General features: G+C 42.6%; 1 protein-coding gene and 1 long non-coding RNA gene across 46 annotated transcripts in view; both read right to left on the reverse strand.

Moving 5' to 3' along the window:
• Positions 1-6,042, reverse strand: part of TCF4 (transcription factor 4) — a 380,629-nt gene extending 374,587 nt beyond the window's left edge. For 15 of the 45 annotated variants that reach the window (XM_081562906.1, XM_081562904.1, XM_081562907.1 and 12 more), the window contains exons 1-3: positions 4,255-4,438; positions 3,225-3,316; positions 1,510-1,582 (exon numbers count right to left, since the gene is read on the reverse strand). In XM_081562906.1, coding sequence (XP_081419032.1) covers positions 1,510-1,582; positions 3,225-3,296 — 145 coding nt within the window. In that variant the 5' untranslated portion in view covers positions 3,297-3,316; positions 4,255-4,438. Of the gene's footprint in view, positions 1-1,509; positions 1,583-1,955; positions 2,145-3,224; positions 3,317-4,254; positions 4,439-4,697; positions 4,866-5,559 lie in introns of those variants that run through there. The other 30 variants (XM_081562884.1, XM_081562876.1, XM_081562886.1 and 27 more) reach the window with 5 other exon arrangements.
• A 1,218-nt stretch (positions 6,043-7,260) lies between these two features.
• LOC145534730 (uncharacterized) overlaps positions 7,261-27,818 on the reverse strand; it is a 30,075-nt gene continuing 9,517 nt past the window's right edge. Inside the window, exon 3 of the long non-coding RNA XR_014074927.1 lies at positions 7,261-9,891. This is a non-coding gene — a long non-coding RNA (uncharacterized LOC145534730). The remainder of the gene's footprint in view (positions 9,892-27,818) is intronic.

The following is a 27,818-nucleotide window of genomic DNA, read 5'->3' on the forward strand; positions in this document are numbered from 1 at the left end:
AGAAAACTACTGTCAGAGATAAAGTTAGTTTTGATACTAACATAAAAAATTAATTTGCCTACAACAGACACTTGCACTCATCTTTCCTTTAAAACTGTGTAAAGAACACAATATTGAAATGTAGAAGATACAATATGAAAAAAAAAAAAAATTAAGTCCCAAATTAAAAATATAACAGGTTCCAGGACAGCCAAAACACAAATATATGGTCAAGGGTCCTTTTAATCCAAGTGGACACCCCCCCCAAAAAAGATAAAATGTAAGTATAGAAGGCATCTCATAATTCATAAATCGAGTTTTAGAGATAATTCTCTTAGACTTATGGGGCCAGCAAAAGGAGAAGTAACTTATTTGGAAATGAGCAACTTTTAAAAGCCATCAGTTTTAGAAAAAACATACCAATTATACAAATCGCAAAGATGAATAGGTCTCTTTCATTGCTACAGCACCAAATGAATATTAAGAGATATGAAATTATCGTCAATAGCTAACAGACAATTCCACTGGTATCTCATAGCTAAATGATGTCAATATTTACCAGTCTGACTTAAGAATAGGACTCTGTCTAATGTCCTGTTAGGTACCACTGCCAGAACTCCTAAGATACTATAGCTGTTTAAGAGGCATAAATGGGTTTAAGCCTTGAACCTAAAAGGACAGCAAGCAACAATGTATGCCTCCTTCTGATATGAAATTCACTGGACAAAAAAATAACTTTTTAAATGAATAGCATATTTTCACTTTTAGTAAGAGACCTTCAGAGAGTCCCCTATTAAAACTCCTCCTTAGATACCAGATAATCACTGCACACACAGATTCCTTTGTGAATACCGCTAACGTCTTGTGAAAGCATCAGCCAAAGGTCTTTCATTTATAAAATGTAAAAGTCCTTCCAAATTTGTAACTTTAAACATAGCAAAAATTCACTGCACAAGTAAATACTGAGGGGGGAAAAAAACAGCTAAAGCACCAAAAAGGATATTTTCAATACAAATGAATTCATATTCAGCTCTTAGATTAGAAAGAGTCTATTTACAGCTATGGTTTACTAAGCAGCGTTCATCTACAAAATTATAGTGTTCATTTTTTTAAAAGGGTTAATTATGCATAGTTCCCAGAAAACTTGATATTATTTACAAGGAATTTGCCCTTATCATGAAAGTTAGATTTTTCCCTCTATTTTCAATAAGGAAACATTAATTTATTCCCTCATGTTAACACTGCCTTATCTTCACATGTTTGAGTACAACTGTATTAGAAAATTGCTTTTAAATTAAGTGACAGAATTCTGAGACAGTTTTCCTGATTCAAAAAAAAAAAACTTTTAATTTTGCAAAAGATAACGTTTTTGCCTAAGTTATACTACTAATGGATAATGAAATAACCATATCATTACAGGCTACAATTTCAATGACTTTTGCAGAACACTTTAACAGAGCCAAAAATATACCATGAGTGAACAAACAGCTAAGAACATTTAACTACACACTAAGAAAAGAATTTACATACTTGAGCCAGTAAAATGTCCACTCGCCAGAGAAGTTGGTCCATTTTTCCCACTGCTCACAGGAGGTGAAAACATCTAAAAGAAACAAAGAAATATTACTGTTGAAAAGAAGACATCCGTGACTTCAGAGTTCATCTGAGATCTTTCATACTCTCACTATATAATGTACAGTTTATGCTAAGTGTTCATTTTAGTAAAATACATCACCATCCAACTTAAAACTAAAACAGGCACAATATTACCAATCACTCTTACCCCCCCACCCTTTTACCACTCTGTTCTTTCTTTTTCCTCAGGTTCATTAAATCGCCAGAACCAGGCAGTACTACATTTTAAACCACAATCAGTCCCCATGTTAACAAGATTCGGTTTGGAGGGCGGCGAGCTCTCTAGAAGACACGAGTTTTACAAAAGAGAAGAAAAAAGTTGTTTATTTTATATTGAAAACCTTGGCCATAAACGTGGCAATGTCCATTTCCATCCCGTATAGGATTTGCCTGTCATATGTGAACCCAAATAAAAATAAAAGTGCCACCTGCACTAAATTCTCATTTCGTCTCTAACATGAGAGCATTTTGAAGCAAGACTCTCTCCCCCTCTCTCTGTCTGTCTCTCTCTCTCTCTCACTCTCACTCTCTCTCACTCCCTCTCTCTCCAGCATTTATTTCGACCCTAATTGGTTTCCCTCTTCTTCCACGTTATCTAGTGGATAACACGCACCTTCCTGAGTCAGAGCCTGCAGAAAGCAAAGGAACGAATGGAGAAACTGCAGCAAGCAGAAAGGGGGCTAAAAGCTGCCTAGGGCTACGTTTCCTGGCAAAACTTCCGAAAGCCATTTCTCCAAAAGGTCTAGGAGAGCAGCAGCAGCAACAACAGCAGCAGTAGCAGCAGCGGCAGCAGCAGCAAGAAAAGAGAGCCCCCCACTTCGAAGGCGGTTTGGATTTTGTGTGTTTTGTGGATTCTTTTTATTTTGCTTTGCAAATGCATCTGACACCAAACTCATATGGCATTAAAAATGAATTCATTCCCCTGACATGCTTGGGACTTGGTTTGGGGAAGGGAGGCAAAGTGATGGAGAAGGACCAAGTTCAGCCGTAAAACTCCACAAGTGTGTAAGTTCTGCTTGTGCTGATCTCCCAGACTACGAAATTTACAAAGTCTAAAGGGTTTCTAAAGAATGTGTGCTCAGCATATACACACGAGTTTTTAGAATCCCAGGAAAAGATTTAAGTGGGAGGAAGGCAGGTCCTCCTGATTCCAAACCATCATCAGTTTAAAACTTTGAGCCAACTGAGGTCTCCTATTTTCTCTTTTCCATTTTCAGAAAAATAAATAAATAAATAAAATGAGTAGCACACAAACTACCAGTACTTTTAGTGTTCTGATAAGGCCAAGCTAAGGGGTGGTTTACAGTTTTAGGGGTGTCTGTTTTTCCCTTCCACTGGCGTGAGACTCCATTATTTGGGGGTTCGGTGGGTAGTGAATTCAAAGCAAGTAATCAGACTGAAAAAAAAAAAAAGCCTGAATCCTCCATCACACCCAAAAACTGTAGTTAAAAACTTATCAAAAAGACCTTCATGTTTACCAAGGATTGAGCCAATTAAAAATTATTCCTGTCCTTTAGATTCTATTGGTTTCTAACTCACAGTGCTTGGGTTTTTTGGTTTGGTTTGGTTTTGTTTTACAGCTGTTGTTAGTTTCCACCGTTCTTTCTTACCGCACTGAAATCCAGTAAATCACTCAGCTCTTTGTCCGTGCCTAAGGCAGCCATTCGCTGTTGGTGATGCATTTTAGCAAAATCACACAAACCTAGAAACATGGAAATAACCGCAATCAGAAAATCCAGTCCCAATCCTTGGAGAAAACACAATCGGATTTTTGGAGACTGGGGGTGGGAGGGTTGGGGGTGGGGACGTGGGGGCGGGTGGGATTAAGGTGGAAAGGAGGGAGGGATAGGAGAGTTGCTGGGTTTTTTTTTTTAAGATGGTATAGGCAGCAATAGCAAAAAAAAAAAAAAAGCGCTATTGATACTGTATTTCCAAAGAGACGATCAAAACTGGTAACATCCACTATAAAACCAAATCCGGGAAGGGGAAAAAAAAATTGCCGCTCCTCAGCGCATCATTTTATGCAACAGGAGGTAGAGCGAGAAATGAATGGATCACAGAGAAAAGAGAAACTACTCCGAACGATCCGGTCTCAACTTTCCCCCCCACCCTCCACCCCACCCCCCTCATACACACACACACACACACACACTCGCACACACACTCACACACACCACTCCCCTCTGCGTTTCAAAGTAGCTATAAAGAAATTAAAGATGAGCGTCTCTGGAGTGAAAACACGTCCAAAGGGGGAGGGGTGACAGGGTCGGCGAAAAGAACGGGGGGGGTGGCCCCGCGGTGGAGAGTCGGGGCTTGTAATTGTCCAGCGCCCTAATTTGTGAAAGAAAGGGTTGTAAAAATTAAAGTCAGGCCCTTGGCAAAGTCACCGGTCCCTCCAAGCGGCAGCGCCGGGGAGGAGGGTGTGGGGGGGCCCGGGCGGGGAGGAGGGGGGTGCGCAGGGATGAGGGGGAGGGAAGAGCGCGGGAGGGGAAGGGGTGTCTCCAGCGGGAGCGCCGGGGAGACCGGGCGCCCGCGGCGCCGGAGGCGCGGAGCCGCGCGCGGGGCCGCCGAGCCCGAGCCCCCCGCGCCGCCCGGCGCTCCGGCCCCGCCGAGCCCGCCGCGCTCGGGGCCGGTACCTACCGCCCGCGCGCGAGAAGGGGCTCTCGGTGCACCGCCGGCGCCCAGGCGGCGTTCATGTCTACCCGCCGCCTCAGCCGCCGCTGCCGCCCGCGCCCGCTCGGTCCCCGCCGCCGCCGCCGCCGCCACTACAGCTCCGCAGACAGACAGCCAAGATCCCTGACTCTTAACACCAACTCTCTTCTCCGGGGAGGGGAGGGGACGGGCGGAGGGGGAGGGGGAGACACGCCGAGGCGCACGGAATTGCAAGTTCAGCAAAGAAATGGGTGGGGGGGCGGCTCCGGCGGGGCGACGCGGCGCGCGCGGGTCGGGCTGACTGGGATGCGGACCCCCCACCCACCCGCCCGCCGCCACCCCACCCCCGAGAAAGAAAAGAAAAAAAATCATCTCCACACCTCCCCCGCCTCGCCAAAAAAAAAAAATACAAACGAAATTTCACCGAGCACCTCATTTTCCCTCAGATCGTCAGTTACAATCTGAAGCCTGCACCCTTCAGGGTTGGTGTTTTTTTTTTTTTTTGCCCGTTTCATCCAGCCGAGGCACACTTTGAAACGGATTCCACTTTACGTCCCCTCACTTCTTTCTTTCTCTGACTCTCCCGTTCCCTCTCACTCACATCCACACACGGTAAAGCAAGTTTATACTAGGCTGCAAATACACGTGATGCAAAAAGACTTTGCCAAGAGGAACAATATTTTTTTTTTCTTTTCCAGATACAAACCAAGCTACATTTCGCTGGGGAGATTTTCCTATCGGTAGTTATACGTTGGGGGGTAGGGGAGGGAGGCGAAACCTCAAGTACATACTTTTTTTTTAACCCCTCCCTTTCAAGTCACAGAATAGTATAGCTGTGAACTTAGCCAAAAAAAAAAAAAAAGGCAATTTTTGAGGGTAGATGTTTTGTTTTTACACTTGAGTTCCTAGGCACGCTAAGTCCCCGTTCGCCAGCACGATAAGTTTTTCATTCAACATTGACCATTACAGGCCCTGCATGCTCTTAAAACATACTTTTTCACATCACTTTTTAGGATAAAAAATAAGCTGTATAATTCTACCGTTTCGTAATAACAAGCGTGCTTCAGCCAATATATGCAACAGACGCTATTTTAACGTGTGCTAAGATACACATTCTATAAACCCTGTTATGGCTAGATGTGCGAGTACATACACAAAACGCATGCACACTTTTTCCCATTGGCAGTTATTTAATAGGTTGTTCCTTTTGTTTTAATAAAACACTGGGATCGACATTTAAAAAATTAAATTCAATTACAAACAGTTTACTCTGACAGCAAATTGTAACGTTACCTTAAGTGGCCACAAATATGCTCACAATATTCCAAGGAAAGTGACTTTAAAAAAGAGAGACAAAAATCTTCTGCAAGTACTTAGTATCTCACATGTGTATCCCCCAAAAAAGTATTTTAACTGGTACTCAGTTCTGTTCCAGGGATATCCACAGAATACAAGATTATGCACCTGGCTCTGGTTTTTGCATTTTCCACCATAAAACTGCAACAAAACTCCCTCCCCCAAAAAAGAAATCATTAAAAAAAAATCCAACAACTTTTTCTTATTGTTTATAAAAAAATATCAACACAGGATAGTGATAATTTTTCCTCAAACAAATCTTGTTGGTGGCTTTTTTTTTTCTTCTCCTCTTACAAAGTCTTAAACTTGTTCCAAGTTTAGAGGTGTCTCATCCTCCTCCTCCTCCTGATCATCACCATTGACTCCCCCGTGGAGTCACATTGATAATAATAGGTTTCCCTGAAAGATACATTGTAATCCATTCACATCCGGGCACTGCGGGCTTATAAAGAGAAGGCGCTGCGGCCGCCGCGGCTCCTCCAGACAATGACTGGGGAGGGGCGGGGCGGGAGCGGGCGACCATAGAGTAGTAAACAGAGAGCCTAGAGAGGCGGCCAAGATGGCGGCGCGTGCGGACCACGCCTCCTCCGGGAAGGGAGGCGGGCGGCGGGGTGCGGGCGGCTGTCGAGCGTGCGGCCGGACCGCAAGGGTACCCGAGGCCAGGGCCTTCCGCGGGCCCCGTGCTCCTGCGCGCTGCTGCTCTTTCCTTTCTCTGTTGTTTGACCCCAAAGTCTGGTTTCTAAATAAATGAAGGAGTTAAACTCCGTAGACTTGCTTCAAGAAGTCGGATCCCCTGAGGGCGACTTGGGAGAGGGAGGCCGGGAGAGGCCACGGCGGCCTCCTCGACGGAAAACCGGAGTCTGGTTCCCTCTCAGCGTGGAGCCCATCCTCTTAGCGAGGATTGACTGGCGTGGAAAGAGGCCAATGAGCCAAGATGCAGCTCGCTGGCCTTGGAGAGGGATGTGGGTCCTCACCTGCACCATCCGCTCTCCCACTTTTTCTGGGCTCCTGGCAAAGAGAACTTTCTAAGTCCAGGAAGTCTCCACTTGAAGAAGACGTTCGTCTATTTCCTTGTAGACTTAGGTCGATCTTTAGGCCGTGGCCGGGGCTCGTGGGATTTTAGCTGCCCAACCAGGGATTGAACCTGCGCCAGAGTCAGTGACAGCGTGGAGTGCTAACTGCGGGACCTCTAGGCAAGCCCCAGTTTTATTCGGTGACCCACTACTAACTCAGCGGACGAGTTCTGGCGGAGAAAGTCTTCTAGCCAGTTTTCTGGTCTGTGAAATGCAAATAGCAAATGCCTGCTTTATGAATTTAATAAGAATTAAGGGGATAAAGATAAAAACGGAGATGCTCGGAAAGAAATCTTCTCTTTCCATCTCTAATTCTTCACTAAGCCAACTGATATCTCTAATCTAGCCCATGGGATTTTAAATGGAGATTTCTGTACTCCAGAAGAAGAGCATTTAGCCCTCCCACCGAAGAAAAGCAAGTAATAATAATTATAGGTTAACACTTACGTTGTGAGTTTACTATGTGCCAAACACTGTCCTAAGAATTTCTCAAATATTGGAGAATGACTCTGGAGATTGTGTTACTTCTGGACCCAGTGCCGCTGAGTAAATGGTACAAACTTGCCCCAATTACACAACTTTATTAAGTGATAGAACCCACCTTTGATGGCAAGCAGTCTACAGTCAAGAGTTCACATCCAAACACCTTCCCATACCATCCGGCAATGGGAATGTCCTAATCTCCATTTTCTGATGCGATTTTGTGGCAATGACAATAATCTCTTGTTTATATGTAGGTTTTTAGAGAACAAGAATTAGAGGATTTATAGATTGTTTCCTGTCTCTTCACACACTGTGCGGATTCCTGTCTTTGATACCCATCTGATGTCCTCATCTTACAATAAAATTTTACATTTAGACACTACTATATGCTGCGTAATCACAAGCATTATCTCTAATTCTCAGAATAAGTGTCTACCTTCTCAACTGAGATGATACAATAAAAAGATCACAAAAGTTTAAGGGAAGTATTTTACTGGCTCTGCCTCTAATCAATAAGGCTTGATGACAATGTCTTTTGCTGTAAAATGCAGAGACCAGATTACATAATCCCATAAGATTCTGCCTAGTTTCCAGATTTTAAGACTCCTCCTTCCCCCGAATTTCAAGAGGAGTAAATGATGTGTCCAGAAATCAATGATAAGATCAGATCTATGACCTGAACGCACCTAGTTGCTGGCTAGTGGTTTTTTGTGTTGTTTTTTTTTTTAACTATACCCTACAGAAAACAGTGCAACTACCCTTCTGATTTTAACTAAGGGACAGATTTGAACTGGTTTTGTTTTTTTCCTGATCTAGCTCACTTTTACTCCTGGCTTCTAGATGTCTTTGACTATATCATGTTAACATCATCTCTGGGAAGTACCTAACTCACCTACTGGGGTATTGAGAAAATTAATTTAAAATGTACATGAAAAAAGCAATCAGATAATAATCTATGGCCTCTAAGCCAGAACCATGAAAACAAAATAGGTATACTTATGAAGATTGGAGGCACTTTACAAAAGAAAACTCAGTAGAATCGTGGGAAACTTAGATTAAAAGGGAAATGTAGGAGACATATTTTGGGATGCCTGCTCTATCATCTACAGAATTCCTTCCCTAGGAACCTGTCCGTAAATCCTGATAAAGAGGTAGAATTTTATGAAGGTGTCACACAACTCGTTCCTGACTCATCCCCAACAGCCCCCACTGATTGGACCACAGGAACTAAGAGAAGAAGAGATTGACAGGGGTCTATAGTGAGTGAGTGATGGATCTGACAAGTTGGAGTCAGCTGGCCAGAGCTAGTGTCAGGAAGCCAAGCCGTGTGAGAACCGTGGTTATGGGGAAACAAGAACCATGAGTAAGCAGAGGAAACTGTTCTTCAAATAAGAAGGAAAGGCCTCAGAAGTTCTGAGAAAATCAGACAGTTTAGTCGTAGGAAGAAATGTCTGGACATCTTTTCTCAATTATTTGAGGACTATCTTGCCTCCTGTTCCTAAGAAAGCTGATTCGTGCGGTGCTCAGCTCTGAGTACTTTTCTGATCCTTACAACTAAAGAGTTCAACTAGAGAGAAAAAAAAAACTTTGGATTTCAGCATTTCAAAATAGTCCTTAACATTAAAAAAAAAAAAAGGTTGTGACTGCTATTCAAAGCATAAACAATTTGTTCCACTCCTACATAGTAGAGATGCTATCCAATTTGTTGTACCACACATAGTCAGGACAGTATATCCAATTGTCATTCCCGTTTCTCATGTGTTATGTGTCTGTGTGTGTGTGATCAGTCGCTAGGTCATGTCCAGCCCCATGGACTACAGCACTCCAGGCTTCCCTGCCCTTCACTGTCTCCCAGAATTTGTTCCGATTCATGTCCCTTGAGTCAGTGATTCTATCTAACCATCTCATCCTCCACCACTCTCTTCTCCTTTTACCTTCAGTCTTTCCCCTTCTTGGATCACAGCCTTGTCGTGGCAAAGGGGCTTGCATAACTCAATGAAGCTATGAGCCATGCCATACAGGGCCACCCAAGAAGGATGCGTCATAATGGAGAGTTCCAAAATGTGGTCCACTGGAGGAGGGAATGGCAAACCACTCCAGTACTCTTGCTTCGAGAACCCCATGAACATGAACCATGTGTTATGACCTTGGGCAAGTTTCACACCCTGTCAGACATAAAAAAATTATCTTGTCCTCAATACATTACATGACTGGTTAAAATCAAATGTGATAGTGAAGATGAAAGTGATCTGCAAATGACAAATTCCAATCAAATGTGAGGTATCATTATTGTATAAACTGAGTTGATGCCTGAAGATAACGCTTCTTTCACAGGAGTGTGGAAGGCTTGGCAAATATTGAAACCCGGTGAGTCATAGAAAAGAACAGTCATTGAAGGGTGCTTGGACCCAGCCCTTCGTTTTAGTGGAAGATGTCAAGGCTCAAGTAGGATGGCTCATCCAAGGTCACATTGCTAATGAGTTACAGAACCAGAAGTAGCCCTCCAGGAACTGAGTGCCAGTCCAGAATGCCATACCATTCTCCTTCAATTTCATCCACTGTGCTCCTTCTTAGTCTTACCCATGTTAAAATTAAGTAAGAAAAAACCACAAGCAAAAAATTTGGATCTCTGATGATCTAATGAAATTTATCTCAAAATTCAGCAAATAATTCTTGAGTGTCTTCCTTATGTCAGCAGCTAGTCTTTCAGGACCTGAGGCAAAAACAGAGGCAAAGAAATCAGAATGTTATAAATGTCAAGGGCAGTCCTGATTGAATGGCGAAGTCACGGTGAGCAAGACACAACCTGCGGCAGACGTGGGGTAAAGGAGAGCTATTCCAGCATATTTTTAGGTTGATATATCAAAACAGCACATCCATCCAGGACCCCAAACTGGAGCCCCAAACATAATGCAAGGCTGAGTCAGAAAAGCAGCCGTCAGGACAGAAGGGGAGGGAGCCAGTCAGCTTGTGTGAAAGAAGTCCAGAGCCTCATAGTACACACACAGTCCCCCATACCCCAGGGCCTTTGCGTCTGCTGCTCCCATGATTCCTTCCCTTGGCTGTTCACACACTGACTCCTTGTCTCCTTCTAGTCTCCATTTAAATCTTACCTCCTCATGGAGACATTCCTAGTCATTCTGTCTAAAGTAAGTACCCCATCTTGTTAGTCTCTGACATCAAATCAGTTTTATGTCCTTAATGGAAACTTTCCCAATCGGTATCCTTTTGTTCATATTCTCCAGTATTCTTGCCTGGAAAATCCCATGGACAAAGGAGCCTGGCAGGCTATAGTCCATGGGGTTGCAAAGAGTCAGACACAACTGAGCGACTTCACTTCATCTATATATATATGTATATATATGTGTATATATATATATATATATATATATATATATATGTATGTATGTATGTCGGAGAAGGCAATGGCAACCTACTCCAATACTCTTGCCTGGAAACTCCCATGGACGGAGGAGCCTGGTAGGCTGCAGTCCATGGGGTTGCAAAGAGTCGGACACGACTGAGCAACTTCACTTTCACTTTTCACTCTCATGCATTGGAGAAGGAAATAACCCACTCCAGTGTTCTTGCCTGGAGAATCCCAGGGACAGAGGAGCCTGGTAGGCTGCCATCTATGGGGTCGCACAGAGTCGGGCACAACTGAAGCGACTTAGCAGCAGCAGCAGCAGCAGCATGTATGTATGCATGAAAGTGAAAGTCGCTCAGTCGGGTCCCACTCTTTGTGACTCCATGGACTATACAGTCCATGGAATTCTCCAGGCCGTTCTCTTCTCCAAGGGATCTTCCCAACCCAGGGATTGAACCCAGGTGTCCCTCATTGCAGGGGAATTCTTTAGTGGCTGAACCACCAGGGAAGCCAAAGAATACTGGAGTGGGTAGCCTATCCCTTCTCCAGCGGATCTTCCTGACCCAGGAATCGAACCGGGGTCTCCTCCATTGCAGGTGGATTCTTTACCAGCTGAGCTACCTGGGAAGTTATATATATATATACATATATATATATGGGTATAATAAGATTTTAAATTAAATAAGCGAATGAAGAACTGAAGAGCTTCAAATTAGTTTCCCTTAAGGTTTCACTTTTAGCTTTATTTCACTGCCGGTAAACATTGCTGGTAAATATTCAGTTTGATTTCCAACAGACCACTGATCCCTTGTCATCTGAATCCTAGACCCTGAAGATAGCAAGGATAATTGCCTCAATTTGCCAAACCATGGAGACAGCCTCTTCATTATTACGAATACAATAAAAGGTGCCATCGTTGTAGTTGTTGTATCGCTTAATTATTGTAATATTTTAGGGAGGAGGAAATTCAGGCTTGGAGGCACAACAAATTTCCTGAGGTCACACAGCAATTATGTGGCAGAGCTGAGACTTAAACACAAGTAGATGTGCTCCTGCTGACCACTCAGCGAGTCATGGCTTGGCTGTAGTTCTCAGCCGACTGCACGAGGACAAGATCTGCTTTAGGTTGAACTTTTTTTTTTTTCAATTTTATTTTTAGCTGTGCTGGGTCTTCATTGCTGCATGCAGGCTTTCTCTAGTTGCAGTGAGTAGGGTCTATTCTCTACTTGCAGTGGCTTCTCTTGTTGCAGAGCACAAGAGCATAATTGCCTAGCTCTAGAGCTCAAAGTCTCTAGCTTTGCAGGCTCAATAGATGTGGCACACAGACTTAGCCCTGCGGCATGTGGGATCTTCCTGGACCAGGGATTGAGGAAGATGCCTGAGTGCCCGGCATTGGCAGAAAGATGCTTTGGTTGAACTTTTAAACTTGCAGCACACACAGGGAAGGTGAGCCCTCCAGGATACACAGCAAATGTGTTCTACACATCTTCATTTCTTCTCTGGAACTCTATTCCTGCCTTGTTCTCCCAATATGCAAGTTCCTCAGACAATGGCATAACCCTTAAAATAGAACACACTAACTGTAACAGAGAAAATGGTTTTATGACTAGGAGGAAACCTTCTAGAAGGCTAGCAGTAAATCTTCTGAGTCTTCTTTAAATCACCAAAACTCTGTGAACGCTAAAATCAAAAGGTTGTCAGTTTTATTTTTTCCCTTTCCTTTCTCCAAACCCCCAAAACATCTAAAAGTAGAGGAAATCAAAATTCTGCTTTCCCAGAATTATTAATTAATCCATTGTCTTTCCGCTGCACCTAGCACAACTATTTGTGCACGGATCTCACTGTTGTGAAGTTTTTGATTTATTATGTTCTGTGTTTCAGTCTATGTTCCCTTTATAAAGGTGAAGAGTAGTTCTTTGTATCTTAGTGACTGAGCACACAACTTGGCAAGGGACTGATCCTTTACGGAACTGAATGATTCTTCCAAAAGTGTCCCAGAAAATCAAGGAACTTTGGAAATAAAGTTGTATGACAACAGATTACGATAGCAAACTTTCCTTACTGGAGCCAGGCACATAACACAGTAGAATTTGTATTTTACCTATTTTAGTTATTTGGGGGGAGGGTTGGAAAAGGAAAGATTAAAAAAAGAAAAACACTTTCATTCTCGGTGTTCCTGGAGTTTTGTTAAAGAGGACGCAAAATACTTAGTGCCAGCTTTCTGGAAGATGTCTTTCTGATCATAAAACTGTTTTCCCTGTCATAGTTGGAGTGTTCTGTTTTAAGGATTTTGTCACTTTTGAGAGACTTAATAGATTGGGATAATGGGGCAGGAATAGAGTTCCAGAGAATAAACGAAGTTATTGCACAGAGTATGTTGCCTCTTCTCTGCTGGTCTTGTTCTCTGTGTGTGCGTGTTCAGTCACTCAGTCGTGTCCAATTCTTTGTGACCCTACGAACTGCAGCCTCCCAGGCACCTCTATTCATGGGATTTTCCAGGCAAGAATATTGGAGTAGGTTGCCATTTCTTCCTCCAAGGGATCTTCCCAACCCAGGGATTGACCCAGCATCTCCAGCGTCTCCTGCGCTGGCCGGCGGATTCTTTACCACTGAGCCACCTGGGAAGCCTTTCTCTGTACTGCAAGATTAAAAGTCCAGTACGTGCAAATTTTCTCTGCCATTGGTTGTGATATAAAGCCATGGCACATATCACAGAGCTATAAACAGAAGAAGAGTCTACTTGTGTTTAAGTCTCAGCTCTGCCATATAGGATCTGTGTAACCCCAGGAAATTTGCTGTGCCTGAAGCTTCAGTTTCTTCATCCACAAAATGGGTATAGCAATCTGTCATAAAATTATCATAACAGATTAAATATAATTTTGCTAATGAAAACACTGAGCATAGTGCTCATCCAATGATTGTAACCAAGCATTATAATATAATCCAATGATTATAACATGGAGTATGCCTTCACGTCACCTTTTTCAAATTGCAAGTCTCAACTCCTTAAGATCATGAAATTGACTTAGTGGTTTGTGATCAACTTTTTATTTGTTTGTTTGAAGTGAAATAGAATAACAGAAAACATTGATATACATTGCATGAATTAAAAGTAAGTGTTGTTGGAGCTTTTGGTTACCAGAAAGGAAGGGCTAAGGGAAGGGATAGTTAGGGAGTCTGGGATTGACATGTATGCCCTCCTACATTTAAAATAGATAACTAACAAGGACCTAGATCATCGAAAAAGCAAGAGAGTTCCAGAAAAACATCTATTTCTGCTTTATTGACTATGCCAAAGCCTTTGACTGTGTGGATCACAATAAACTGTGGAAAATTCTGAAAGAGATGGGAATACCAGACCACCTGACTTGCCTCTTGAGAAATCTGTATGCAGGTCAGGAAGCAACAGTTAGAACTGGACATGGAACCACAGACTGGTTCCAGAGAGGACAAGGAGTTCGTCAAGGCTGTATATTGTCACCCTGCTTATATGCAGAGTACATCATGAGAAACGTTGGGCTGGAAGAAGCACAAGGTGGAATCAAGATTGCTGGGAGAAATATCAATAACCTCAGCTATGCAGATAACACCACCCTTATGGCAGAAAGTGAAGAAGAACTAAAGAGCCTCTTGATGAAGGTGAAAGATGAGAGTGAAAAAGTTGGCTTAAAGTTCAACATGGCATCTGGTCCCATTACTTCATGGCAAATAGATGGGGAAACAGTGGCTGACTTTACTTTGGGGGGCTCCAAAATTACTGCAGATAGTGATTGCAGCCATGAAATTAAAATACGCTTGCTCCTTGGAAGGAAAGTTATGACCAACCCAGACAGCATATTAAAAAGCAGAGACATTACTTTGTCAACAAAGATCCATCTAATCAAGGTTATGGTTTTTCCAGTAGTCATGTATGGCTGTGAGATTTGGACTATAAAGAAAGCTGAGCGCCGCAGAATTGATGCTTTTGAACTGTGGTATTGGAGAAGACTCTTGAGACTCCCTCGGACTGCAAGGAAATGCAACCAGTCCATCCTAAAGGAGATCAGTCCTGGATGTTCATTGGAAGGACTGATGTTGAAGCTGAAACTTCAATACTTTGGCCACCTTATGGGAAGAGCTGACTCATTTGAAAAGACCCTGATGCTGGGAAAGATTGAGGGCAGGAGGAGAAGGGGACGACAGAGGATGAGATGCTTGGATGGCATCACCAACTCAATGGACATGAATTTGGGTAAACTCCAGGAGTTTGTGATGGACAGGGAGGCCTGGCATGCTGCGGTTCATGGGGTCACAAAGAGTTGGACACAACTGAGCAACTGAACTGAACAAGGACCTACTGTTGGTTATAGCACAAGGAACTCTGCTCAATGTTATGTGGCAGCCTAGATGGGAGGGGAGTTTGGGAAAGAATGGACACATGAATATGTGGGGCTGGGTCCCTTTGCTATCCACCTGAAACTATCACAACACTGTTAATCAACCATCCTCCAATATAAAGTATATATATTGGAGGTGTACTCCAATAAAGAAGTTAAAAAACGAGTAAGTACTGTTTTACAAAACTCTGTTTAGAGGTATATACACAATATAGTGTGTCTGTGCTAGGTTACCAGCAAACATGGTTGGTTAAAAGAACTGCTTGCATAGATAGCCTTCATTTCCTAGCAAAGGTGTTCGTGATGCAGAAAAGAAAGCTAATCACCTTCTCGCACCTTGTCTCCCAGGATGCCTCAGGCGGTAAAGAATCTACCTGCAGTGCAGAAGTTGTGGGTTCAATCCCTGGGTCAGTAAGATCCCCTTGAAGAGGGAATGGCTACCCACTCCACTATTCTTGCCTGGAGAATCCCACAGACAGAGGAGCCTGTTGGGCTCCAGTCCATAAGGTTGCAAAGGGTTGGACACAGCTGAGTGACTAACACTTGGAGCTGAGCTGAAGCCAACCCCACCTAGCTCCTAAGACTTATTATATGTAGGGTGAGGGGAAAGGGGAGTTGCGTGTTGGAGAGACAACCACAGGGGTTTCCTAAGCTTTCTGGGCATCTATGCTGCTATGAACTTATTGGGTCTTGGTCTTTTCTCTTGCTTGAGCTGACCTCCTTCAATTCTACCAGCTCAGTTCCTATTGCTCCTTTGAAGTCTGCTCTGACTTTTTGATTTTTCCCTAACACGTCTTCCTCTGAACTCATTTACTAAAATGTTCAGTACTACATGCTGCTGCTGCTGCTGCTAAGTCACTTCAGTCGTGTCCGACTCTGTGCGACCCCATAGATGGCAGCCCACCAGGCTCCGCCATCCCTGGGATTCTCCAGGCAAGAATACTGGAGTGGGTTGCCATTTCCTTCTCCAGTGCATGAAAGGGAAAAGTGAAAGCGAAGTCGCTCAGTCGGATCCGACTCTTAGTGACCCCATGGACTGTAGCCTACCAGGCTCCTCCATCCATGGGATTTTCCAGGCAAGAGTACTGGAGTGGGATGCCATTGCCTTCTCCGTCAGTACTACATACATACAGAAAAAAAATCTACAGCTTGATAAATAGTTACATAGAGATATACGTGTGTGTGTGTGTGTGTGTGTGTGTGTGTGTCAGTTGCTCAGTTGTGTCTGACCCTTTGCGACCCATGGACTGTAGCCTGCCAGGCTCCTCTGTCCATGGGACTCTCCAGGCAAGAATACTTGAGAGGGTTGCCATTTCCTTCTTCAGGGGATCTTCCCAACCCAGGGATTGAACCAACGGCTCCTGTGTCTCCTGCATTGCAGGCAGATTCTTTACCCACTGAGCCGTAACTACCCCCCAAATCAAGATACAGAACCCTCCTTGCAATCCAGAAGTTATCTCCTTCCCCTTCAAAGTCATACACTCTTTGACTTACTACCACCAGAGATTAGTTTTGCCTATTTTTGACCTTAGAATCATTCAGTAGATATTCATGTGTATCTGGCATCTTTCACTTACCATTACATCTGTAAATTTCACCCATGTGGTTGCATACAGGAGCAGGATAATCTTTGATATTGCTGTATCATATTATAATGTAAGAATTTACAGCAATTTATTCATTCAATCTCCTATCCCCCCAGAAAACTTTGGTTTTCACAATGTTGTCTGATGTGAATGAAGCTGCTTTTAAAATTCTATACATGTCTTTTGGTGTATATATGCACTTATTTCTCTTGGGTGTATACCTAAGATATAACTAGACTAGCTAGAATTGCTGGGTCATGGGTTATCACATTCTAGTTTTGGTGGATGCTGCCAGACAGTTTTCCAAAGAGGTATGACCATTATGTACTTGTACCAGCAACAGATAAGATGAATTCATCTATTCTTAGTTTAAGTGATTGATTGTCATTTTATATTTATATATTGGTGTTTCCCCACCAAAGAGATCTAAACCCTTTGAGGGCAGAGACTGTCTTAGACTTCTTTGTTTTTCCAGTGCTTAACATTGTTTTCTGTACAGGCATAGAAAATTTGTCAATTTTCACCAAATGTCTAACTATGACTTTTTAAATTTTGTATTTATTATTGAGTCATTAAGAATCATAACTTAATAATAATGTGTTTTGCCATCCTAGTTTTGGGCATATAGCCAAAAGAATTGATAACAGGTTCTCAAAGAGATATTTGCACACCTTTTTTCACTGCAGCATGAGTCACAGGAATCGAGAGGTGGGAGCAATCTACATACAGTTTATACATACCTTGGAACATGACTCAGTCCTAATAAAGAAGGAAATCCTGTCGTATGTGACAATATGGATGAACCTTGAGGACCTTATGCTAAGTGAAATAAGCCAGTCCCAAAGACAAATACTGCATGGTCCCACTTACATGAGGCACCCTAAGTAGTCAAGTGCATAGAAACAGAAAGTAAATGGTGATTCTCAGGGGCTGTGGGGAGAGGAAAAGGGAAATCCTTGGTCAATGGGTAAAGAACTTCAGTTTTGCGAGATGACAGATTCTAAGATCTGTTGCATAACAATGTGTATATAGTGAATGCTAATGTACATTAAAAATAGGGAAGATGGTAAATTTTGTGTGCTTTTTTTTTGCCACAATACAAAAATGTGTTTTCTTTTTAATTTCAGAAATTTAAAAGTTAAAAATTCATACGCCACACCACACATGCATAATCAGAATAAGTCAAACAGTGTTGACTTTCTCTCAAGTTCAATTTTGGAGATCTAAACTATACTGATTTGATGTTTCAATCTATTTTCAGTCGGTGACAAATTCTATCATATGCTATTTAAGCCATTTACAGATTGCATTTAGGTTATAGTGCTCAACTGATGGAATTTGATACAGATTAATTTTTGTATGTATTTCTTAGCTAACTCACAAGAAAACGTCTGAGTAGTTCTTGAGTATTCTAGGATTGACTCCTGGCAAACCCTATTCTCACGCTCCCATATCTTAGTTGTTCTTATAGCTGCTTTCTCCAAATGTATAGTCCAGGCTCTTTATCTTTGTGCCTTGAAACCTGTAAATGCTACTGATGAGTTTTCAGATTGAAGTACACAACCTACACTGCCTTTGTGTAGGAGAACCTGTGGCTTCAACAAATTTGCTCATTTGGGCATCCTCACTGATACTGCTTTTAACCTCCACAGGAAACCTAGGAGCCTGCTGACCTACAGGATGGTTTTACAGACAACACACACACTCAGTGCTTTGCAAACTTTTATGAGCATCACAGTAATCTGGAGGGCTTGTTAAAAGTCAGACCCCTGAGCCCCAACCCCAAGGTTCTGATTCGGTGAATAGGGGACAAGGACCCAAGCAGTGGCAGTGTGTGCTGGAGCCAGCCTTCTCTGACTCAGCACTTTATACGTCATTCCCAGCTCCACATTTACCGTGAGAGCTGAAATTGGCCAGGTGGGAGCATTTATACTACTGAAATCAGCAAATGCTAAAAATCAGGGCTCTCACTGCACTCCGCATCCCCACCCCCAGAAAACCAGACGTTAAATGCTCACCAGTGTATCACTGGACTCACAACTTTGCAAGCAGCCAGTTGATGCCAATGTTGTCAGTCCTGAGACTTTTGAGTTGCCTGTGCTCGGGCACACACAAACAACACACACAGGCACAAAGACAGGTTCAGAATTTTGAACCAATATAAAATAGTTGCATTTAGTCTGTAACTGCTAGAGTTTCAAACGCATTGTAAGGTCAAATCATTTCTCAGGGTCAAAATATCTTGATCTATCTACTTTTCCATCAATCGACTTCTTCATCGAGTTCTGATTCTTAACCACTTAAGAAGATTCTTAACCACTGGACCACCAGGGAAGTCCCAATATTACTCACTTTTGACTACACTCACCTGTGTGACTTCTGGACCAAAGATGTTGGTCCATATGGACTTCTGACCTCAGCTACACTTGGACCGGAAGTCACTATCCTCACGCACCCTTAGGCCAGGGTGTCTAGGCTTTGCCACCCAGCCAGTCTCCTTTTCCCTCAGGACCACTGGAGTGTATTACAGACCTCTGACATGATCACACTACCACAGCAGACAGAGAAGTTCTAACCATGTTACTCTGAGAAAGGGAGAAGTCAGTGCTCACAGGCAGCTTACTGAGCCCCATCCAGTCTGCCCACCTCTTCCCAAGGGAGCAGCTATGTTTACCAAGGGCTCTTGGGAGAGTTAACTTTTGATGGAACTTAAAAGATCTTTCTGCACCCTTCCCCTGGGGCCACCCAGGTCTCCACGTCTTACATTCCATTACTGTGAAAAGTAAGAGAAAATCTGCTTCAAAGTGACCTCTGTGTCTCTTGAACTAAGATGTGAGTATAAACATATTTTATTTTTTTAAAAAAAGGTCAATTCTTCCTCACCATGCAACCTATAACTAGATACTCATGTATCTAGTCATCAGGATCTTAAAAACGTAAATGGGACAGTGCTATGATCATTGCTCTGTGAATTTCTTTTCTTTTTTTCACTGAACGGTACTCCATGCCATGTTTTCACATCAAGATGCATCAGTTTGCTTGATTTGCATTAACACCTGGCTAATATAGAGACATACAGCACTCTTACATTTATGTGCCAGGTACATTTTAAAATATATTTAGTTTTCGAGACCAACCTAGGAGGTGGGTTGTAGGTGCAAGCCCACATTACAGTAATGGGTGAACTGAGGTATAGAGAAATTAAGTAACTTGCTCATGGTCATAAAGTCAGTAGGTATCCAGAGTTGGGTTAGGACTCAACCTGAAGTTTATAACTTAATTCCACTGTTCCTAGCCATGCTTTGCCTGTACACAGCTTTTTTAAACTATTCCTTGACTAATGCTGTTTGAGTTTTTAATCTTTGTTGGCATCCCCTGCTGACTAGCGTTCTTGGATGTCTCTCCTGCCTCACAATGATGTGTACTTAGGGAATTAAAAATAACTGCTATAGTAGCTTACCTAAAAATTAAAGTAATTATTAGATAGATGACTCCCCTTTTAAAAAATGCTTCATACTCTAAATCTCAATAAAAATGACTTTTGGGTTTTCAGTGGCTTTGGCAAATTCACATTACATCCACGGGCCACTGGCATCAATCACTGGGAATTCACACACGTGTTAATCAATCATTTGTTTCTGCCTCCCATCTCTTTTACATGGTTCTAGATGTGATCTATCTCGATATTAGAACTGGGAAAACAGTGAGATTTTTTATCACCCTTTTCCCTCCAAAATTTGGTCATTGCCTACACAATGAAGTGGATAAAGTTTTAAAAGTGTAGGGGAGGAGAGTGTGGGTGGGAATTATGCTGGAATGTTTTCCATTGTTACTGGGAACAATTTTATACCACATAGCAACATTTCCTTGTCTACTAAAGGTATACTCTCCACCCTCTCCCAGGAGCTCAGGAGTAAGAGAAGCAAAAATGAGCATAACATAACACGTAATAAACTATGCGTCCCCATTCAAGATGAAAACATTCCACTTTGGGATAATAGAAAAAAAACTGGGTTGAGAACAATAGACCTGGGTTCAGATCTTATCAACTACCTGACTCCAGACAAGGTTTTCTTAGCCTTGGGCCTACTGACATTTGGGACTGGATAATTCTTCAATGGCAAAGTCTGTCCTGAGCATTGTAGGATATTAAGCAGTATCCCTAGCCTCTACCCACCAAATGCCAGTAGCACCCCCACCTGCCAGCTATGACAACCAAAAATGTCTGTGGATATTGCCAAATGTTCCCTGGGGAGCAAAGTCACCCTGACTGAGAACCACTGCTTAGACAAAGTGCTGTGTCTCTTGGAACCACAGTTTATTCATCTATAAAAATGAAGCTCATTTTATTTGCTTCATGGAATAAAGAGCTACTACATTCACACAAACTTTGTAAATTATGAATTGTTACTTAAAGATTAAGTTAGGTTTTACCATTGCTATTATTTTGCTCATGCTGTTTTTGTGAGCACTGTATATGATCTGAAATATATTATTAATGTATCATCAATTCCAGAATATATTTCTATGCATATTTCTAAAAGAGACTATTAAAATAGTTATAACAGATGGAGCAGGCAAGCACTAATTATTCACCATTGTCAATAAACTGCTAGTTAAGATTATTCCATTTCACAACCACAGGTTGTACCCCTGCTGCTGGTTAACCCATTTTTTAAAAGGCCTGCTGTCAGTTTTAAAGGAAAAGAGGTACACAGAGTGTAGGGCAGATACTCCCCATCCCTACGACCAGAGAAAACACCACACAGAGCATGTCTTATTGTCAGCAGGCCAGGTGATCCTCACCACCTACAGAGCACAGAGTAGGAAACAGTCCTTCCCAACGAGAAAGCACTTTCTCTGACTCCTGGGTTGTATGACTATATGATCGTCTAAGGCTACCCTTGTGGGTCAGATAGTAAAGAATCCGCCTGTAATATGGGAGCCCTGGGTTCCATCCCTGGTCAGAAAGATCCCTGGAGAAGGGAATGGCTACCCTCTCCAGTATTGTTGCCCGGGGAATCCCATGGACAGAGGAGCCTGGTGGACTATAGTCCATGGGGTTGCAAAGAGTGGGACACAACTGAGCGATTAACACTTTCACTCACTCATGGTCTTCTAATTGTGCCTATCATTCAAAAGCTTAAATTATCACAACTGTTGTTCACATCATCAATGTCATCTCATTGGAACTCCCTAGTGTGGAGGTGTCATGTCGCTTGGAATCCAAAGCTTCCAAAATGTAGACCCCTTGTGGATTCTTCCTGTGCTCATCAATAGTGTGCATATGGGGACTTCCCTGGTGGTCCAGTGGTTAAGACTTCACCTTCCAATACAAGGGGTGGAGGTTCAGTCCTTTGTTGGGAAGCTAAGATCCCACATGCCTTGGGGCCAAAAAACAAAATCATAAAACAGAAACAAGTTCAATACAGACTTTTAAAAAAGTGGTCCACACCAGTCTTTAAATTAGTGCGCACATGGCACAGGTCTTTGTGCAGCACGGGTGCTTGACACGCTTTTATCCAGTCTACCGGAAAATTTTCACTTTGTTATATCCTCACAGTAATATCTCAAATGCACAAGATGTGAAGACTGCACACAAATACTGAGGGAAGGTTTTAATCTGCCACCTCATCAATTTATTTTGAGCAGATCCTTCCCTTTTTCGGCCATGCCCCAACCCCACCCAAGAATTCTTGGAGAAATAAACTCTGATATGTGTCAAGGTCATACACTGGGGAGCTTTCAATGGGGGCGGGGGCAAGTTTCCTTCCTTTCCTCGCCTTCCTCTTTTTTCTTCCTCTGGTGTGGGTAAGATGGACCTTGCTGGGCTTCCTGTTGGGGCTTAACGAAGGGTTAAGAGAAGAGTGCTGGAAGCTGCTTGGGGCTGGCTCTAGTTCAGGCTGTAAGAAGGTCTTTGCTTTCCCAGCAATGCCCACCCAGTCTCAGCGGGGTGAAGGAATACAGGGATTCAGGGAGGGGAGGAGAATGGCAGAGGATGTGCAGAACAGGATCTCACTGGGGAAGAGGTTAAGGAAACTGCAACATCTCCAGTCGATGAAAAACCAACTTCTACAAAGGGCCAGCAGTGACTTCGGTGGTAGGAAGTCCCACCTTATCATCTCGGAAAGTTGAGTGGGGTTAGAAGAGGGTTAGTGGGGATATATGTATATGTATAGCTGAGTCCCTTCACTTCTCACCTGAAGCTATCACAACATTGTTGATAGGCAATATGAAAGTGAAAGTGTAGTTGCTCAGTAGTGTCCAGCTGTTTGGGACCCGATGGATTGAAGCCCGCCAGTTTTCTCTGTCCATGGGATTCTCCAGGCAAGAATACTTGAGTGGGTTGCCATTTCCTTCTCCAGGGGGGTCTTTCCTACCAAGGGATCGAATCTGAGTCTCTTGCATTGCAGGCAGATTCTTTACCATCTGAGCCATAAGGGAAGCCCTGTGGCTCACCTCAATACAAAATGTTTTTGGTGTTAAATAATTAAAAAGAAGAGGATTAGTGGTCAATATCATGGCTACCATTAAGGCAGGGCCTCCTGTGGGCTGGGACTCTAACAGAAGCCAGGAGTAGAAATGATGATGGCTGGAAAAATTGCAAAAAGCAAGTTGTTGATGTAGGAACTTTGGCACAGGTTTGACGATCTATCTTCAAAAAGATTGTGATCCCAGCCCCTTCCTTTTTTAGCTATTAGAAACTTTCAGCTACACAAGTCTGAGATGCCTTTGTGAAACCTTCAATCCAGACAAGAGGTATTATCTATAACTTAAGCAGGTACATATTTTTAAGCCAAAAAGAAAAAATCTGGACTAGAAACAAACCAATACTCCAGACTTGATCCTGATTAAAATCATGTTTATTCAATGATGCTTGTTCTTCTGGTAGAGGGATAATATTTATCTACTGTATCAATTATGTTAAGTTAATTTATACTGTTCACTCGATAATGTTGTTTGCACATGCTCTTATTGCTAGGAAAGTGCTACCTAATTCATTTTCATACATCAAATTCTAGTAAATTGATATAATTATCTTATTCTCCCTAGAAATGCTGTTGGGGTCTGGTCGGTATATCTCAGAGGGGAGAGGAATGGAACAGTAGGTGACCTCAAGTACCAGATGTTCAGCCATGTCTGTAGCACTGTAGGTACAATAGGCAGAGGTGAGGGTATTGATGCCAAACCTCCTTATTGTCGGGGGATGCGATCAATTTGAAGTTCATATTTTATTCATTTTCCAAATACTGTGTTTTCTCATACGTGCTTCTTAAAAAAAAGTCCATAGGCACACCAGGATTTATTCCCACCTTCCAAAGAAATAAACCAATAGCAATAGTTTTGACTATCTAACAGTATCTGATAAAAATGTGTTGTTCTTGACGGTCATTAGGTCAAAATATAGATTGAATCTGTGCAGAGTTTTTGCAATAAAAATTCCAACAAATTATGAGGAAAATGTTTTAGGTTAGGTATAGTAGGAATTTTCCCATGATGCAAGGCCAGGGAATTTAAAAAGTGACTCTTTCTGTTTTGACCCCTGCCTCAGGCTGCCTTTCTTCAGCAAAGTTAGTGGTCCAAGGAATCAACAGGACAAACCCAGGAGATATTATTTCTCCAGAGACTGAACAAAGATTTTGGAATGAGATGGATTGAGGCCCAGTCACAAGTCTATCAAAGAATTTTATATGTCACTGTTCACAAGTCCCATTTTCTGTTTTTAAAAATTGAGGTAGATCAGCTGAGAATCTCAGCACCACAATGATAACAGAGGTGGTCACTGATACAAAGAGCCACCATCTTGTCAATAAGAGTATCATGAAGACTTAGTGTGGCTTCCCAGCTGGCGTCAGTGGTAAAGAACTCACCTGCCAATGCAGAAAACGTAAGAGACACAGGTTCAGTTCCTGGGTTGGGAAGATCCCTTGGAGGAGTGCATGGCAACCCACTCCAGTATTTTTGCCTGCAGAATCCCATGGACAGAGAAGCCTGGAGGGCTACAGTTCATGGGGTCAGAAAACAGTCGGACACAACTGAAGCCATTTAGTATGAGGACTTAATACATGCTAATTCCGTTTAAGGAATGAACTCAAGGAAAGAACAGGCCAGGATGTGTTCAAAGTGAGTTAACATCAGTGCAGAAAGTGATGTGCCATGTTCTAGAGTTTGTGTGTGTGTGTATGTGTGCTCAGTCACGTCTGATTCTCTGCAACCCCATGGACTACAGCCCGCCAGGGTCCTCTGTCCATGGGATTTCTCAGGCAAGAATGCTGGAATGGGCTGCCATTTCCTCCTCCAGGGGATCTTCCCGACCCAGGGATCAAACCCATATCTCTTGTGTCTTCTGCATTGGCAGGCAAATTCTTTACCACTGAGCCATCTGGGATTCCCTTAGAGTGTGGACTATGCATATACAAGTTATGTTTTCACTAGACAAACGCTTTTTCTCTGCCCGGCTTTTCATTCAAGTGGTGATTCCTAACACCTGTGAACAAATGTGCTTAGACCTGCTGATGCTGATAAAAACGACAAATCTGTCTCCTTCAGTGTTGATCCACAGATGAAAGTAACCTGCCATACACTCCATCACACTGTACCCTTGATGGAAAAGCAGCAGGGCTGTTAGCAAAATTTCCAAGACCACAAAAAAAATAATATTAATTCAAGCACTTTAGGAAAATTCCAACAGATCTCTCTTCCTCTCCTTGATAACTTTACAGAAGCTTTTGATACACCAATATCTTGAAGGGTTTTGGCCTATGGCTTACTAACAACGGAATTTATTAAACAGGCCCATTAAATCATTGTTCCCATAAGTCTGAAGTTGGTCAACTATCTTAAACTCCCACTCTCGATAGCATTAAAGATTTACAAGGCAAGGAGAAAACTAGACCCACCCAGCATCTTGCTACCATGTTTTCACAAGGTATGCTTTAGTTATCACAGGTGGAAAGGGGCTGTGTTGGAAATAAATGGACCTTGGATATGTTTTAGAGGAAGGTGTTGAGTTAAATATGCTTCTGCATTCTGATTAGTCTGTTTGGACCATTTAAAAAGAGTAAAAGAGATGAGAACATTTATTTTTGGCTCCACAAAATTCTGCTTTGTGACTTGTCTCCAAATTTGAATAAGGTGCTCTCATACAGCACCTTAGGCAAAGAAAGCCTGCACTATGGGGTGTGGGAACATATTTATTTTTTCAGTCTTCCCTGCTAAAATATAAGTTCCATGAAGACAAGGTTTTTGTCTGTTTCTTCACCTAGTAGCACCTAGAACAGTGCCGTATACGTAATGGGCAGAGTAAATACTGGGTTGGCCCAAAAGTTCATTCAAGGTTTTTCTATGAAGATGAACTAGAAAACCCAAATGAACTTTCTGGCCAACCCAATATAATTTGAATGAATGGATGGAATTTGCAAGAAGGCAAATCCATTCAACAGGCGTGTATGCCAAGTACTAGCAGATACAGTCCTAAACGCTTGTCACATCTTCAACAAAGTGCAGATCAATACGTTCACGCAGAGTCAGGGGTGGGAGGGTGTTCATTTTCCTGGCCTAATGTTTCTCTGCAGAGCGACTTCTGCTTTGCTCCCCACACTGCACTCCTCCAGACTCACTTTATTTTGAGTTTGGTTGACCTCATTGATCACGCTCAGCTGAGCGCCGTATTGAATGCTCTTTCCTTCCTGGGAGATGCCTTAGGATGTCTGCACTCTGGTCTGCTCATTCGTGCTAAACTTGAGGGAGGTCTTCACTGTCCAGCTCGATCCATGACTGTGTGGGTGTCTCACTCAGAGGTGAGGTATTAGGGAGATTCCTGAGCCTTTCATCTGAAGCCACATTCTCTCACCATCTGTCTGACTCCTGGGTCTGGTGTTCCACCGATTCCAAATTCAGAAGGTGGTAAAAAGGAAGCTATATATTGAATCTTTAGCAGCTGCAACAGGAAGATACCCATCAAAAAGGAGAGATTTCACTTATGGAGGAGGGTTAACATGGCAGCACGAGGCATTCCAGAGGAAAGAATCTGGAAGAGCACAGTTTTCCTGCGAGACTTGGCTCCGCTGTGGCAACATTTGTCATGCTTTGCAATTTCTGTAGTATTTTTACATGAGCTGGGTTTAATATAATTAATGACAGCAATTCTGCCAGCACAAGGGGACCCAAACAGCCACCTGACTTGGGAAGAGCGAGAGCAGTGGGTCCAGGAAGGGCTTCTAGGATTCACTGACGCACGAATCTCTGCGAGGTGACAGACCTATAGCTGACTGAGAAACAGCAGTAGAGAGAGCAATATGGTGCACCAGAATCTGGCACGAAGAAAAGTCTATGCGGTGATCGAGATTTTAATCCACAGAATCAAAAACTGCAGCTGCTGCCCCAAGTCTTGCCTTAGTGATAGTTACACAGATAAGTCCTTCATTGGGCCCAGGCAACTCTGAGTTGGCTCAGTTTCCACAACTGCCACAAACATCCACTGGGGTTTGATGCATCAAAATGCTATGCTGCAACCCAAAGCATTCCAGAATAGGAACTAACACAAAAGGTCAATTTAGAGGTTGGATTGAATATTCTCCACCACTTATTATAAATTCGGCTTCCCCAGTGGCTCAACAGTAGAGAATCTGCCTGCAGTGCAGGAGACAAAGAGACATGCGTTCAATCCCTGGGTCCAGAAGATCCCCTGGAGAAGGACATGGCAACTTACTCCAGTATTCTTGCCTAGAGAATCCCATGGACAGAGGAGCCTGGTGGGCTATGGTCTATGGGGTCGCAAAGAGTCGGATATGACTGAAGCGACTTAGCATGCACTCAGCATTGTGAGTTCACCATCAGCTATACCCCTTTGGTTTTCCAATGATCATTTCCTACCATGCTTAGGCCTATTTTTCTTCAGGTAGAATTTTGATTGAATATTTTCCAGTGCTGACTATGAGTTCCCAAGCAGCTATACCCCTTTTCCCTTCCAATCATCATCTTCTATTACATCTAGGCTAATTTTTCTTCAAGTATCCCCATAGAATCCCCGAGTACCATCTTACTTAGAGCCTTCAACCCTTTATAAACCTGAAGCAAGATCTCTCCATGATTAAAATACAAGTTCATTATTTTTTGAAATTGTCATACAAAAATGTAAAACATTGTTTTTTTGAGTAGAATTTAGATCAGTCACGTCCATAGAAGTATAATGCAAAGACACACATGTAATTTAAAATTTCCTAGGAATCACATTTAAAAATTAAAAAGATACAGGTGAAACTAATGGATAATATACTTTATGTAACCCAATATATCCAAAGTATTATGA

This window comes from Giraffa tippelskirchi, chromosome 14, assembly GCF_054371585.1.
Source record: "Giraffa tippelskirchi isolate mGirTip1 chromosome 14, T2T-mGirTip1v1.2.pri, whole genome shotgun sequence".
Lineage (NCBI taxonomy): Eukaryota > Metazoa > Chordata > Mammalia > Artiodactyla > Giraffidae > Giraffa > Giraffa tippelskirchi.